Here is a 16,610-nt window from a genome sequence, read left to right on the forward strand (position 1 = left end):
TCAGAGTTTTTGCCTTTTAATGCTTGTGTTGTGCGCAGAGCCGTTTGACAGTTTGTGCCTCTGCTTTTCTAGCTTTTTGATTGGGATGGCATTTAGTTTACAAAAGCCCCTAAAGTCATTTCTCTCATGCAACTGAAAATAGTTTTCATAGTTTGAATATGAGCTAATATTAGTCTTCATAAATCCATCCTTGAATGCCTCCACTCCTTCTTTTTGGCCTTGAAGCCTGCACATCTAAATGCTTTTGAAATGATAGCAGCAGGGAGAAGACACTTTGCAAATGAGATCTCTGTATACTTGGTGATCCATCCCCTGTGTTTCCACTCAATTTTATTTCACCCCCACCCTCTCTTCTCTGTATCGAAGCCTTTGAAGATCATCGGTGTATGAAAGAGCCATTTTTTTAAATCACTTTCAGACTTTGCAAATTTGTTGACTGAGCTATACACACATGTGAAAATTCAAACAATAGAAGGCTTGTCTTCTGTAATTTGACAAAGTGCTGCAACTTCTCAGCCCATGTCAGCACATGTTACACTCCTCCCTGCTCCTCTCATTTAGTGGAAACAAACCCAAAAACTGGTAACAACAGAGAGTGGAGATATATCATAAGCCATTACCACCTTCTGTTCCTCCATTTGTTGTTCAGGGCCTGTTTGATCGTCAGCACCGAGACTGCTAATTGCTGTTTTCTCTTTGATCTCCCTGCCAATGCAGAGGTCCTCTCTGGACCAATCTGGAGCTGCTCTCCTCCACTCTTTCTTCTGTTTAGCTAGTCCAAACAAATTGTTAGCATAATGTTTCTTAATCCATTTACATCATATTTCCTCTGCTGTCCATGAGCCCAAAAATCGCAGACGGCACTCTCAGATGCTATTTATTTAATATCAACATGTGCCGAATCCAAACCTGAGTTAGTCATTATACAAACTCTTAATTGCATTATGACGCAGGGCTTGCTGCCAGACAGGAAGAATGGCAGCACACTTGGCAAACAGAAGCATTTTTGCTTTAAAAGCCTGCAGGTGGGATTTAAAGTTTACATAAAAAGCAAGCAAACAAACAACAACAAAATAAACTGCATGTATGCTCTACATTAAAAAGTCATGTTAAACTGATGAAAAAGGGTGTTTTTTTTTTTAAACCAAAAAAGTAGGAAACAAATTTAAACAGAGATTACATAAAAGAAGATTGCAGATTTTATTGATACCAAGGCTAAAGTTAAATTGAAGTATAATCTGTAGCTGTAGGCAGTACTCTGGCACTATATATCTAATTTCATATTTTCTAACAGCAGTGTATTTTCCCCCCATCCTCCTAAACCAATTCAAACATGCGGATGTCAAACCCACTTACTGGTGAAAAGTGTAAGCAGGCGACAGCTTACATAATAATCTACTTATACTGTGCGAGAGGCTGTATATATTGTATCTCGCACCTGGAACAGCTCATTCCGAGTGCTGGCCTCTGATTTCCTGTTCCACCGCTTAAACCAATTTCCAGTGTGCCTGGAGCACTGACACATTAGCATGGTAGGAGACGTCAGCTCGAGCCCCGGTGCTGGAAACAACAGCAACCCGGGAGGCCTGTGTCACTGGTCTTGAAAGCGAACAAACGATTGTGACCAGTGACATTTATCACATTTATTATCTTGCCCTCCCATGTGGTTAATTCCAGCCCTGTTTTGTCTTCCTGTCTGCTTCTCAGATGCTTACCTATTTTTAATGACTTGGACAGATGCAGGTAAACACATACGGTTGGGTCGGTGCACTCAATGCTCTCTCTCTCTCTCTCTCTCTGTGGACCTTTTCTGGTTGTCAGCGGAGAAACGGCGTGCTGCTGGACACGTCCATGCTGACTCGGTTGAGTCACAAGCGGCTGATGGCGACTTTCCAGGTGGAGGCACAGCGTGGAGAGCAGGACCTCTACCGCTGCATCACCCTGTCCCCCAGAGGTGCCGCCGTGTCCAACTTTGGAGAACTAATCGTCAGAGGTAAACTGTAAACATTTTCATGCACAATAATACAGGGAAAACCACAACAACTTGATGACAGTAGAAAGTGATAACTTCCTTTAAACAGGAACAAACCTCCGGCAGAATCAGAATCCAAACACGTTTGTTATCCTGTGGCTATGGCCATCGTTTATGTACAGTATATGAGATTTGCTGACTTTGCCTCAAAATAAGTTTTTAATGAGCTTTTTAGTTTTACTTTTGCCTTCATCTTTGCTGTTAAGAAGAGGGCCGTATGTCTTCCTTGTGTCTCTGGTAAGAGCAATTTATGTGATGGATGTCTCATCATAAGCTCTGCAGCAACAACACATGCTAAATAGAAAGACATCCACAACCTCAGATGGGTCACCTAACGCACTGGGATTAGGTCAGTGAGAACTGTAGGGTATTTACTTTGTAATATAAAGTGGCTTAAGAAGACTGTTTTTTTGTTATATGGTGTCATGTATATAAAATTGAAATTAAAGAAAGTGTCTGCAACAGAGATCCATACTTCAGACAGCAAAAATCATTCGCCTCCCATTTCTGTTCACATTCAGCCAGAAAAATGTTGAAGCTACACGTAGATTATCCTTTTTTCTCCAGCAAATGCTCACTTGTGCAATCCAAACAGCTGCAATAGCCACAATAATGGGAAATATGCGAGGATGAAATACAATGCTTTGAGTGGATTTTTAAGAGAAATAAACAAAGAGTTTGGTTCTGTTGGGTCTCCTCGGTTTTTCTGCAGCAGTTGTGTTACTTTCACTGTGCATTATGTGTTTAGCTGCTTCATCTATTTCTGATATCATAGTTTTGTCTCTGCAAAATCAGCTGTTCTGAGTGTGTTACTTATTTCTCTCATTTATTCAACACATTTGCCTGTCCAGATGGGCATAAATCATTAGATTTGTTCTCTGAGCTCTTAAGAAAGCTGGGAGGAAACTAAAAGGAAACTTTGGTATTTTTTTCCCATCTTGTGGGGTCTAAATTATTAATGGGGAAGGAAAGCTTTGTCAGTCCAGTACTGTGTGAGGACACTATTATTCTGTGTTGTAAAGCACTTTGTGATTTTTATCTGTGAAAAGCGCTATATAAATAAATTTTACTTACTTACTTACCGGCAGCTGCAAAAAAACTCGAGTGTAATCCAGCTGGGCAATTGAATGTGTCAAAGTAAAAGTGTTTTGTGTGTATTTCTACCGAGAAGCTGTAGATTGTTGTATAACTGAATGTAAAGTAGCTGCCTGGCACAGATCTCAAGGATACCTGCTGGCTGACCCAATCGCTGACATGTTCTTTTGCTTATTTTGCTTTGTTGACCGTGGGTAGCCCTCTGTTCAGCTTGTCTTTTTACTGGAGACGTAGCAGCACACCAGATGAAATAGTTTGAGTTTGCAAGTTCCCCCCTGCACGAATAAGATGACAACATGCAGCGTTACTATATTTAGAGCAACGCCATCAGTCTGGGCGGTCTTGGTCTTTTCTTCTGGTTGATTTTGTGCAGGTGAAACACCATCTCCAGGAGGGCAATTTTTATTCAAGCCATGGATTCTTGGAGTTGCACAGCAGGGATTTCTCTCATCAGTTGACACATGGAAATTTTTCATACCTGGTATCTACAGGTCCCACTCTTTGCAGAGAGAATTTTCTTTCTCACTGAGCAGCAGAGAAATGAATGCAGAAGCACTTCCAGCTTCCTGAGAAATGGTCTTTCTTTCTCTTCCTTCACCCACTGAGTCCCAGCTTCTCTTTCATTTCGCTCCTTGTCTGTGCACTCAAATAAATAGCAGTGATCATCAAGCTGAAAAGACTGACAGCATCCTTGTCATGGTCCACATCTGCCATTACATGTAACTACTGATTTGTTGAAAGTCCGTCTGTAGACAAACTGAACTGCGGAGATGGGTGTGATATTATAAATATGTCACTTATTATGTCAATTGTATGAATTCAGCTACCAAGTATCCCAAATGGTGCTTAATTTCAATTTTTTGTCCTAAGTCACAGAACTATTGAGCCTGTCAGTGGAAAAATCTCTCTTACTCTGGAAACAGTGCAGTATTGAATCTCAATGCTGTAACTGGCAACCACAAAATGTGCTATTGCCATATAGCAGCTGTGAAGCATTTTTGTCCCAATTAATAAGCTAGACCAAAGTCATACCTTATAAAAAGCTATGATTTTGGATTACCTTGGATTCTGATTACCTAGATGTGCCCCAGCCAGCACTATACATCCACAGATGTTGTTGATGTGGGTAAATGTGCTGGCCAGTCAGAGCTCAGTCGTAGCCTTTGAAGATGTCAGATCTAAATCTGGTTCAGAAGAAAAAGGTTTAGAGATCCTTTAGAGGATTTGGGGAAAATACCCTAAAATGGTTTGATCTAATTTTATCTGTTTACTGACATTGAATTTTGTTGTTAAGTGGTTGTGATCAGACCGTCACGCAGTGTCCACTCTGACCCACAGACTGGTCTTTCTGTGTGGCTGTTATTTAAAGTGGTAAGCGGTGCTGCCTTGCAAGAAACAAGAAGAGCCTGGCTTCAAATCTGCTGGTCTCTGTAGAGTTTGCAGAGGTTTTGTGCTTTAGTTTCCTTTTTGACAAAATTGAAACACATGTATTTATCGTTTTCTAGCCTTCTTACCTTTTAGGATTTTCAGTGTTCAACATCTGACATGGTCACCTTTTCAACAAGCTTTTTCAGTGTTGGGTGAATTCAGCTGCACAGATCTACACGTGATGGAGCAAAATAACAAGTCTTTCCAAAATAACGGTTATTTTACACTTTCATTGTCACTGACATTTGCTAATGAGTGAGCAGAACAGAAACATCATTGACACTGTCTGTCAACATAAAATAGGTGTGTTTTGAAAGGTGCGGAATTGTTTGTTGAAACACCGTCTCGTTCTTTACGCCCCAATATGTCACGTCATAAAACATCTTTAGGCAGGTGTTATAACCTTGCGATATGTCAGTCAGAATCACTGCACACCCAGTTCCTCACCCACACCATCGTGTGATGAATTAATTTGATGTTCGCCTGGTTGATGAGGGTCATATTATCTATCAAGGCTGTAGGTTTTTATGCGCATAGAGTACTGAATTAGTTATGCAATTATTCATGCAAATAAGCTCTTATTCAGCATCATTAGAGTGAAAATTAAGATTTTTCAGCATTCAAGAGCCTCTCACACTCTTGCTCTATCTATCTTTCTCCTAGTACTGATGTGATTAAAAGATTTTTATGACTAAATGCTCCAGTAGAGCAGAAATAATGTTATTGAAACTGTGAAATAAAAAGAGAAAATCCATGTCAGAGATCCTTCACTTCTCCTTTCCTATTTTTCGACTTTTCCTTTCTGCTGAAAAAAATGAAACTTGTTTTCCATCAGACGCACTCGCATTTTTTAATTGAGTTTTTCCTGTTTCTAATTTTGCCTCCAAAACCTGATTCTAATATGAATTTAAAATAATTAGTACTTTAAAAAAATGCACAGGAAATTATTTTGGTTTCTGCCTTTCAGTGCCACCAACACCGATTGCACCCCCCCAGCTTTTGCGGGCAGGTCCCACCTATCTGATCATCCAGCTCAACACTAACTCCATCGTGGGGGATGGACCGGTCATTCGGCGGGAAATCCAGTACCGGGCTAGCCAGTCCACTTGGACAGAGACTCATGGTGTGGGTTCGCTTACATACAAGGTCTGGCACCTGGAGCCAGACACAGAGTATCACATCAGTGTCCTGCTAACCCGGCCTGGGGAAGGAGGCACCGGAGCACCCGGGCCCCCACTGAGCAGCAGGACAAAGTGTGCAGGTAAGTCACTTTAAAGGTCACAGTGTCCTCAAAAAAAGAGTACACAACATCAAAGTTAATTAGGCTTCAATTTCAGACAGAAAGAAAGCCGCTCTGGCATCAAGAGATTATCTCATTAGTTAAAATAAACCTCAATAGGTGGGACAATATATATTAAGACCCTTACATTTTAGAATGTGTGGTTGATAGAAATAATGGACATTAAATTTAGACATTAAATTTACGCAGCTGAAAAGAGCAGCAAATTCTTACACTTTTGATAATGGGAAATGCTCAAAATATGACCTTGAATCAAAAGACTATGCTTCTTTTTGTCTGTCAGGTAAAACCTAACACTTATTGGTGCAGCATTACTTCCTCTTACATAATGTCCATTTCACTAGCTGGGCCCACATCCTCATCTAAGTTTGACAGCGTCTTAGTAGGTAAAAGTGAATGCTTTGACATGAATTGAGCTGCGGTTTGGGGAAGGCCTCGAAGGGGACTGGCGATGGCTCAAGGGCCTGGCAGATCCCCGTGTACTAAATAGAAATGAAGAAGTTGAAGAATGGAGAAGAAGGAGGAAGGGTGGGGCACGTAAACGAGAATGATCAGCTTGCAGAACTAGGGGAACCTATATAGATGACAACCGGAAGGAGCGTGTTTGGAGGAGTGGTCCTGCTCCTGAAATTCTAATACATAATCTCATAATTATTGAATATCCAAGGTCACAGTGCAAAGAGGAAATGCTAAAAGCTAATGTAGCATGAGTTGAGATTTGTTAGAATATAAAGCAACATAGGTATACACTCACCCACTCAATTCTGCACTTTTTTGGCAAGCATTTTTGGGACGTTAGCATCATCGTGGCATTTTTCTGGTGGAAGATAAAGTTTTGAAACAATGCACAGCCACAGCTCACCCTGGGTCAGCCCACCTGAATCAAATGATTAGTTTGTTACCAGGCCTCTGGAGACATGTTGAGGAGGTCATTGAGCCATTTAAATTAGCTGTGTTGGCTCAAGGACACATCTAAAACCTAGTACCATAGTACCTGCAGAATTAACCCACATCATCTTGAACTTTGCTGTGATTAGCTATTGTTAGCACACTGAAATGCTGATCATGGTAACTATTACACATGCTTAGGATTAGCTTGTTAGCATTTGTGACTATGTGCCATATCTAATAAAATGCTAGAGGTTGAGGAACTGTAACTACACATCTGACAGCTGATGAGTTGCTATGACACATACAGAAAACAAAAGACTTTCTTGTGCTGATGCTTTCACAAGCTTCTGTGGTAATATGACATACTGTATCACTTAACTTGTACTTCGCCTGCAGCCACAAAAGAACTAAAGGTGTTTCTGTTGTTATAGAAGGTGTCAGATGCTTTCTACTTAACTGTGGCTCATAATGAAAACACAAATGTAAATGAGGATCTAGCCATGCTTTCATCAGTACTGTGCATGATTAGAGTTCAGTGAGAAGGGGATGATGTGTACAGAAATCAGGCTGAAGCACCAGATTCTTTGGTTTAGGACCGGTCTACGCCCAGCCGTCAACTACAGTGTAGCACAAGTGGTTGTGTAGTATAAAGGTTCTCCATTTTTTTCATGTTACGCCATGCAAAGCAGAGGGCAGAGACTTTTCTCTCCCTCTCATCTGTGTTTTAACTGCACTGCTGCTCATCTTGGTGAAAAAGACACCCTGCTGCTCTGTCAAGTAGATGGCATGACGTCCCTGTCACCTGCCACACTCTTTGATCCGCTCTTGTCACTGTCTTTCACTTGCCCACCTCCTGTCGGCTCCCATTGCTCACATCTGAAGCTTTATCCCCAGGGAGAAAGCGGCAGACAGCAGAGGCCCGGTGACACCAAACTCTGGATGAATTTTTCTTCCTAATGTGTCTCCGGGAGTCATTTCTTTTTAGCAGAGAGCATTTCATTTTTGGACACTGGTCAATTCCATCCTTGCTGGTGCAGAGTATTAAAATCCCATGGGGCTATTGTTCAGAATTGCTGACCACACAGACCTCCAGTTCAAATGCTAAGTGAATGATGTGCCCATCTGCTTTAGCTTCAGGTCTAAATGTGTCCTGTATGGCTGCAGAAGGGAGATCTTGGCATGAATGCAGATGTGCCATGTACTCCAGCATTAATATCTTCTTTCCTTTTCTTGTTTAAGGCAGCATATGTTCAAGTTTTATCTTTGGGAGAAAGAGATTAACCTATTAATACTTGATGGAGTACATTGCTTCTAGCTGATACATCTCAAATGCCTAAAATAAAGTGTTTGTCAGATCACCCAAAGCTTTCTAATCCAACTTGGAATTCTGGGGTCTTCATCTACAAAAGAAAATCCTCCCTCCACTTCATCTGCCACAGTGATTGTCTAGCAGCGCAGACACCTGTGTATGTAAAAACAGATGTAACACGTCCTCTACAAGGATTCTTCCAAAATAGTGTGTTATTTTTTACCATTCATGCAATTCAACAAAAGCATATAAAATGTACACAGAACAATCAGAGCCAGCATCAGAGAGAGCAGGCTTCTGGAAAAGGATGCACTTACTGTCATCAATAACCTTTTGCCCCTTCTTACACAAATATATGTTATCTGGAGTCTAGTGTTATCATAACTAATAAATATGATGGCCAAAGCTATTATCATATAAGTGTTGAAATAAGAGTGTCGCAAATGGGTTCCAAAGGTAAATTTTATTCACATCTTTTAAATTTTTAGCTGTTTGATGGCTTTTCAAATAAGTCATTTTACCAGTAATGGCAGTATTTTTATGACCTACACTCCATTACCCACATTTTTTATATATTTTTTTTTTGCAAAACATCAACAAGCTGTCATGAAGCTATAGAACATCAATGCACTTTAAATATCAGTAGTTAGATTTCTAGATGCCAACGTCTATAGAAACCATTCAAAGATGTCAGCAGTCTAAAGCTCATGTGGTTTCACTGTTAAGTATGAGGGTGTTAACTGATAGTCCATCATAATTTTAACATAGCTGCCGGGAAGAGGGACAGACCTCAGTGGCAGCTCACAGAGGCAGCTGTTAAAGATGAGGACAATGGCATGAAATGTGCAGATCCACTGGGACTCTCCCCCATTCATCATTTCCTCTTCCAGTGCTCATCTCTTGTCCAGCCCCTCAATCCCTCCATCACTCCCTCTGCCTCTGGCTAATCCCTCTGATTAGACTAATCAAGCAGAATGTCGATTTGGGGCAGGATTGGCTGAGGACAGGCGGGTGGAGAGGACAGGACAGTGACTGCTGTGGTGATGCTCTAATGATGAGTAATGGTGTCTGGAGCAGAAGGTGAACATTCAGTCAGTGAGCTGCTGGTGGCAGACGTGGTTTTAACAGGATTGGGCTGCTACACGGGGCTGATATTGTTAAAAAAAATCTATCAATCCAGTTATACTCAGCCACCCTTGATATGACGGGCCTGATACATATTTTTGGAATTAAATTTCTTTGTTATGATTGATTGTTGCTATTCTATGGGGACGTTTTAGCTTATATCAGCTGTCAGAGAACAAAGCAATCTAACTCGGTACATTTTGCCCTTTTGGGAAGAACATCTTTTAAATCGCAAGGTCTCTCAGGAGTTTTCCTTCTCTGTCTTGTTTCTGTCCCCTCAAAGCTGATGTCTCCTCCGTGACATTGGTTATTCTTTTACGTCTCAGCTTCTGATCTATGTTTAGTGAAGCAGCAGCAGCAGGGCTATAGCTGTTACTTCCCCTGTCTGCAGCTCTGTACTGCCTTGCCACTATGTGCTGAGGGCATTGCCCTCATCTTGGTTTATCTAACGTCTCAGCGGTACACTTGGAGATTCAGGCCAACCTTGGAGACAGAAATAACCTCTTTGTGCTTGAAACTGGACGTTCTGCGTCACAGGGACGAGAAGAACTGCAATCACAGTGTTCACACATGACAGCAGTAATTAGGCTTTATCGTTCTTATGTGATTCTCTGCCAGGGCTGAACCTCATTTGTGTTACAAGCGATGCGGAGTTGTTTTGCAAGCTTCTTCTTAAGGCAGCTACATTTTCCTTCCATTGTTTCACTAACCTTTTAGTGTAAGTTTGAAAAGTCAGCAGCAAATGTTGCTGTCTCCATTTAACAAACACTATTCTTCTTATGTGAATTCTTCTTGGAGTGGTTCTAAATTATCCAAATGATGATTTTGCGTGGCTGCTTCTAGGCCATCTTTCACGTTTCTTCCCTATGGTATGCATCAGGGTTCTGTTTTGGGGCATATACTGTTTCTGTTATATTTGTTCCCTCGTCAGAACTTTTAAATACATTTTTATCACTGCATTGCAGATGAAATTCAATTGTATATCTCTTTTAAGCCCCAAGATTCTTTTAGCTACACATCCTACATAAATGCTTAGACTCTGGTAAAAGTTGGATGACTGACAATTTTCTCCATCTTAATGAAGAGAGAACAGAAGTCCTGTTTTTTGCCCCTGACAGATTTGTACCTTAGATAATGGAAATTCTAGGTCCCATTTCCACATTTGCTAAATCGTCTTCTGTCAGGAACCTTGAGGTGACTTCTGATGCAGCGTTCACTCACTCACGCTCATGTTTAATCTTTGGTTTGCTCTTTCTTTTATGACTTAAAAATATTCTCAAGTTGAGTGCCATCGTGTCATACTCTAAATTATTATTCTTGCATCTATTTCATCACGTCTGGATTATTCTAATTCATTGTTCACCTGTCTTAATAAAACATCCCTGTAGTGTCTCCAGGTTCTTCAGAATGCTGAGGCTTCTGACTAAGTCTCCGAAGTTTATTCATTTCAAACTCTTGCTTATTCAGTTACACTGGCTCCCCATCAACTTTAGAGTTCACTTTAAGAGTCTGGTTCTGACTTTTTCCCACTGTGTGGAAAAGCACCAGCGTAAATCAGACAAATTTACATCCATGTGTCCCCATCACATCCCTGAGGCTATGTGAGTTAAAAAAATACTAGTCTTGACTGACTTACACCTGTGAACTTCCTTGGGTCAAAACTGATGACTGAAGGAGAAGATTGATGTGAAACTGACGGTTCGGTTCGGTTCGATACTTTGGTGTCACGGTTCGATATTTTTTCGATACAAAAAAAATGTTCATGCCTTTTTAATTTGTCATTTATTAAAATTATAAATATATATTTTAACTCAAAAGTACAGTTTTTAAATTTAACCCTAACCCTTGTGCGTGTTTTTTATTTTGACAGCGAATGCGCACCTGCGGACCACTTATGTGCAGCCCTGGTTATTTAGCTCATCATATTGCAGCCACAGAAATTCTTTTGTCCATGAAACCATAAAGCTGCACTTTCTTTTTGCCTTATAGTCTGATTTGTCATAACTTCTCCGTTTTGTGGTAAGCTTTTCTTTGGCTGTCACTTCTTCACCCTGACCTGTCTTATTTGGCTCAGCAGAACTGAAATGCTTTTACACACGGACTCACATAAGCTCAGCGATTCTCTGCGCGATCAACCTCTCACATGTTTAAGCTGCGGGAGATTTCACTTGTCATGTTTGCATAGTAAGCTAACGATTAATAAGACGATGTCAGAGGAATTGGTGCACAAATTATCGTCACTCACAGATCAGTGCTGTCGCTCTCTATACACAGTTCGCGCGATTGCAAAGTGAAAGCAAAAAAACAAGCGCAAATTCAAACGCGACTTCAGTATGTCACATATTGACAGTGGCTCACAGATGCCAATGACATAATTACCCAGCTACATTTCTGAAAGAATGCAAAAGCATTGACATATATTTTTCCTTCCTACAATAGCCCGACGGGCAGGGCAGAGATAGATTTTGGTAGCCCGACTGAAAAAAATCGCTAGCTCCAGGACGTCGATACGAATATCGTTGCACCCCTAATATATATATATATATATATATATATATATATATATATATATATATATATATATATATATATATATATATATATATATATATATATATATATATATATATATATATATATACACACACACATTGGGAAGATGGCCCCAACTGACCGAGTGCTCAGTGAATACCTCAGGCAGCAGAAACCCAAGAAAGAGGAGGGAGACGAGGAACCATTATGGAAGGACAGGCCCCTGCACGGTATGTACCACCGGCAGATAGAGGAGGTGGCTGATATCCAGAAATCCTACCAGTGGCTGGACAAAGCTGGACTGAAAGACAGCACAGAGGCACTAATCATGGCAGCACAAGAACAAGCTCTGAGTACAAGATCCATAGAGGCTGGGGTCTATCACACCAGGCAAGACCCCAGGTGCAGGCTGTGTAAAGATGCCCCAGAGACAATCCAGCACATAACAGCAGGGTGCAAGATGCTAGCAGGCAAGGCATACATGCAACGCCATAACCAAGTGGCCGGCATAGTGTACAGGAACATCTGTGCCGAGTATAACCTGGAAGTCCCGAGGTCAAAATGGGAGATGCCCCCAAGGGTGGTGGAGAATGACCGAGCTAAGATCCTGTGGGACTTCCAGATACAGACGGACAAAATGGTGGTGGCTAACCAACCGGACATAGTGGTGGTAGACAAACAGAAGAAGACGGCCGTAGTGATCGATGTAGCGGTTCCGAATGACAGCAATATCAGGAAGAAGGAACACGAGAAGCTGGAGAAATACCAAGGGCTCAGAGAAGAGCTCGAGAGGATGTGGAGGGTGAAGGTGACGGTGGTCCCCGTGGTAATCGGAGCACTAGGTGCGGTGACTCCCAAGCTAGGCGAGTGGCTCCAGCAGATCCCGGGAACAACATCGGAGATCTCTGTCCAGAAGAGCGCAGTCCTGGGAACAGCTAAGATACTGCGCAGGACCCTCAAGCTCCCAGGCCTCTGGTAGAGGACCCGAGCTTGAAGGATAAACCGCCCGCAGGGGCGTGCTGGGTGTTTTTTGTTTATATACATATATATATATATATATACATATATATATATATATATATATATATATATATATATATATATAAAACCACAGCATGCCATGGTTCGAGGAACCACGTGGAAAATATATAGTGGGCTATAACTCTTATGTTAAAGGAGTGCATTGTAAGTAAACTGGGAGGAACAGGTGGAGCTAATGATCACAACTGAAAGCAACAGGGCTGGGGCAGGCAATTATAAAAGAGGAACAAGGGTGGGAAGTAAAGTTACGAAGCATGAGCAGGGAAAGCTAAATACAAAACTAACAATAAAGACAGAAAAGAAGATGATTTACACACAATGAAACACGTTTATCAAGGGGAAGCTATGAGCATAGCACACTGGTCAGTTAGAGTAGAAATGTGAAATATAAGATCTAGTCCAGCTGGTTCTATCACTTAAAAAATGCTTCATTGTGCTTTTGGGTTTTAAACTGGTAAATGTGACCACAGTGTTGGCTTTTTAACTTCCTTCTCCTTACCACTTTCAGAGCCCATGCGTGCCTTGCGTGGTCTGACAGCCACAGAGATCCAGCCCCGGCAGCTGACCCTCCAGTGGGAGCCACTGGGATACAACCTCACCCGCTGTCACACCTACACCTTGTCGCTGTGCTACCGCTACTCAATGCCAACAGGGGGCAGTGGAGGAAACAACGCGACCGTCAGGGAATGCCTGTCTGTGGATCGCAACACTTCTCACTTTACCCTGAGAGACCTGCCACCCTTTCGTGCGGTACACGTTCGGCTAGCGCTCGCCAACCCAGAGGGCAAGAAGGAGAGCAGAGAGGTCACCTTTCAGACTGAAGAAGACAGTGAGTGGGCAGCTTCATTTTTGCCTTGTGAATGCTCGCACTCACATATGCAGGGCTTTGCTGAAATGGCTTGCATTTGTTAACTGCACCATCATTATGGGAGACAGTGATGCTTTTTTATGCATGCACTGAAGCTCTTTATTGTCATTGTTACTTAGCTCTGGCTTCAGAACCTCTTGAATGTGCAGTTGCTCCTTCATGCTCAGATAATTATTGTGCACTTCTTACACAAATGTATGCCTTTAGTCATTCAGTAACAACAAACAACAGAAACACACACACACACACATACTGACTCACAGAATAGGCTGGATCAGCATAAGTAAATGGAGGATCAGCCTTTTAAATGGAGACCAGTGGAACATTAATCAGCTTGAGCCATGGCCGGCAGAAAAAATGGTAAAATGATTTTGCTTATCTTTGTATTAATATTTTCCTGTGTACATCAGCAGATTAAGTATATTCTAATGCAAATTGCTGGTAGAAGTACAGAAGGTCAAACACGCATTGTTATGGAGTGAAAGCAAGATTTTCAGTGTAATAGAAAGCCACTCAGGGATAGCTTTGACCCTGTGGAGAGAGTAAGAGGGGATGATGAGCAACTGGCAGGATTTTCTTAATGCATCTTAAAAATGCATTTAAGCAGCCTGTAAAATGTACTATTGATTTGCATTACTTTATTATATCAGCACCTAAAAACACAAAGCGTTTGAGGAGATATGAAGCAAACAGACGGCGCTCCTAATTACCGACTCCTACACGTTGCTTCTCGAAGGCAGGAGGAAATGCATTTACATAAATGAAGAAAAAACGTACAGACAGGAGCATGGTGTTGTGATTTTGTTTGTGGGATTTGACTGGTTTCAAAGTGACAAGTTAAAACACGCGTGTCAGAAAAAACAAGCTATGATTGTTTTAGAGGGTTTTTTTCTTCATACTTTACTTGATATTTTGAATGCCAGCACCAATGGAAAGTTTTGCTTTTGAGCCACTGAATGGCAGACTGACAGTGTGACAGTCCCCAATCCCCTTGTCATCCCCCGAGCTGCCATCACCCTCCACAACTACAGTAATTGAGCCACAGCTGGTGACAGTTCCTCCTGCCTGTTTCCTGTTGGGCTCGACAATCAAACGCTGGCGTAGCGCTTTTCTCGCACTGCGTCTCTGCCGCTCGGAGGAAGGAGATTTTCCTGTCAGAGATACAGCAGGAATTTCATGTGTGGTGCTTCGCCTTCCTCGGCTTCAGCTTTTTCTCTCAGGGAAACAGACAGCTCGAAGAAGTTTGATATTGCTGCAGAATTGCTTTCGGTAATTCAGTCATAGCTGATGCACAAACAGAAGAAGCCATTTCTGAGAACCTTTTATCAAATTGCATTAAATCGCATTTACCTCTGAAGCACTTTTTCGGATCAACACAAATACAGATAAGCAAGTGATAACAGGATAAAAAGGCCTAAGATTAAATGATAAAATAAAATAACTACCTAATGCTCAAATGTCAAGACCATGAAGGGCAAAGAAAGACCAATGAAAGAATGTACATCTCTCTTTTTTTCTCTGAAGTGCCAGAAGAGGCTGAACATGTTATTGTGAGAGGACTTTAGAGGCACAGCTGCTAAAGCACAGTATTCTTTACCCCCTAACCTCAATCGTGAAACAGTTAAAGCAGTTATTCTGAGGATCTAAGAGTCCCAGTGGTGCAGTAGGAGCATAGAAGCTCTGATATGTTCCCAGGTGCCAACCCAGGCATGGCTTTATAGACAAATAACAAAGACATTCAAATCCATCCTGTATTTGTCGGGAAGCCATTGCAGGGAAGTTTGCACAGGTATAACAATTTTTCTCTTTCTGTACTAGTTAGGAGTAGTGCCGCATCATTTTAAATACAAAATAATCTGTAGTTCATGTTAAAATCCTGAGAAGTTCCACACCCGTGAAGTCTAAGTCATCACTGGTGATGATCCCAACGCTAACCTCTAACCCCATGCACCCTTGTACCTTCCTGATTTTGCTAGAGCTCATTTAAAGTACATTTCAACATCTGAACTTGAGTCGCTTTCAGCAAGACATTCACACTGATGTCAACCAGAATGGGTCTTTTGGCTTAAAGCGTGGAAGCACCCTCAACTTCACCCCGCAATAACGAAGTAGCGCCTGGAGATTTGACACTGTGTAGAACAACGCATGGGACAGAAACCTCGTACCTCCTAAAGCAACAATAAAATGATTTTACTTTATAAAGGTGTGGGTGTCACCTGGGGCCAGACAACAGATTGGCTTAGCACCATAATCAGCTTCTCTCTCTGCCTACGTTATTATTATTTTTAACATAAACTCAGTCATTACTCTGACAGTTTTGCAGGAGTACACAATTAAATCGGTAGAGTGCTTGTGCTGTGATACTAGCCATAACTTTGGATAATGAGCAATTGTTTTGGTCTCTCAGGGGCACACTGAGAGGTCTAAACAATAAATGACTATTTTGAGCCTTCAATATAAAATGGATTAGGTAATTGTTTATTTTGTGATAGCTTATTTTCCTCTGCTGTCTTTTTGGAGGGGAAAATGTATTTTCATCATAACTGATAGAAACAGAACTTATACTTTATTGTTATTGAAAGTAATGTGAGATTTTTCACAAAAAAATAACTGAAGTTTTGAGTTCTGTAAAATGATAGTAGTGGTGTTTCAGTTGTTGTCAAGTGGGTCTTTCATATGTCATTACCAAAAACACAAGATTTTTAAACAATAGTAAAAATGTACTTAGCTTATATTTATACTTATTAAAAGACTTAATAGGTTCTTTACTGTTAATCTATCACATCACTCCAGGGTGAGGCGTGTAGTACTGTGCTCAGTCACTGGGTAACAACAATGGCACTCATGCCAGCCTTACGAGAGGAAAGCGCTTCTCTCTGCAGAGAACACTGCTGACCATCTGCACTTCACTAAACCTCTGATGGAGAATCCAGTTGGAGTAATGTTTTTGTTTTTTTGTTCTTTAATGAGACCAAACACACGTTTTTGG

General features: G+C 41.3%; 1 protein-coding gene across 6 annotated transcripts in view; it reads left to right on the plus strand.

Annotated features, from left to right (window-relative positions):
* LOC146683561 (receptor-type tyrosine-protein phosphatase U-like) overlaps positions 1–16,610 on the plus strand; it is a 250,928-nt gene that overhangs the window by 153,666 nt on the left and 80,652 nt on the right. For all 6 annotated transcript variants that reach the window (XM_085445816.1, XM_085445818.1, XM_085445817.1 and 3 more), the window contains exons 6-8: positions 1,822–1,993; positions 5,523–5,816; positions 13,262–13,582. In XM_085445816.1, coding sequence (XP_085301942.1) covers positions 1,822–1,993; positions 5,523–5,816; positions 13,262–13,582 — 787 coding nt within the window. The remainder of the gene's footprint in view (positions 1–1,821; positions 1,994–5,522; positions 5,817–13,261; positions 13,583–16,610) is intronic.

Source organism: Copadichromis virginalis, linkage group LG22, assembly GCF_057382275.1.
Source record: "Copadichromis virginalis isolate Kocher_CV1m ecotype Utaka linkage group LG22, C_Virginalis_male_GT1.1, whole genome shotgun sequence".
Classification (NCBI taxonomy): Eukaryota; Metazoa; Chordata; class Actinopteri; order Cichliformes; family Cichlidae; genus Copadichromis; species Copadichromis virginalis.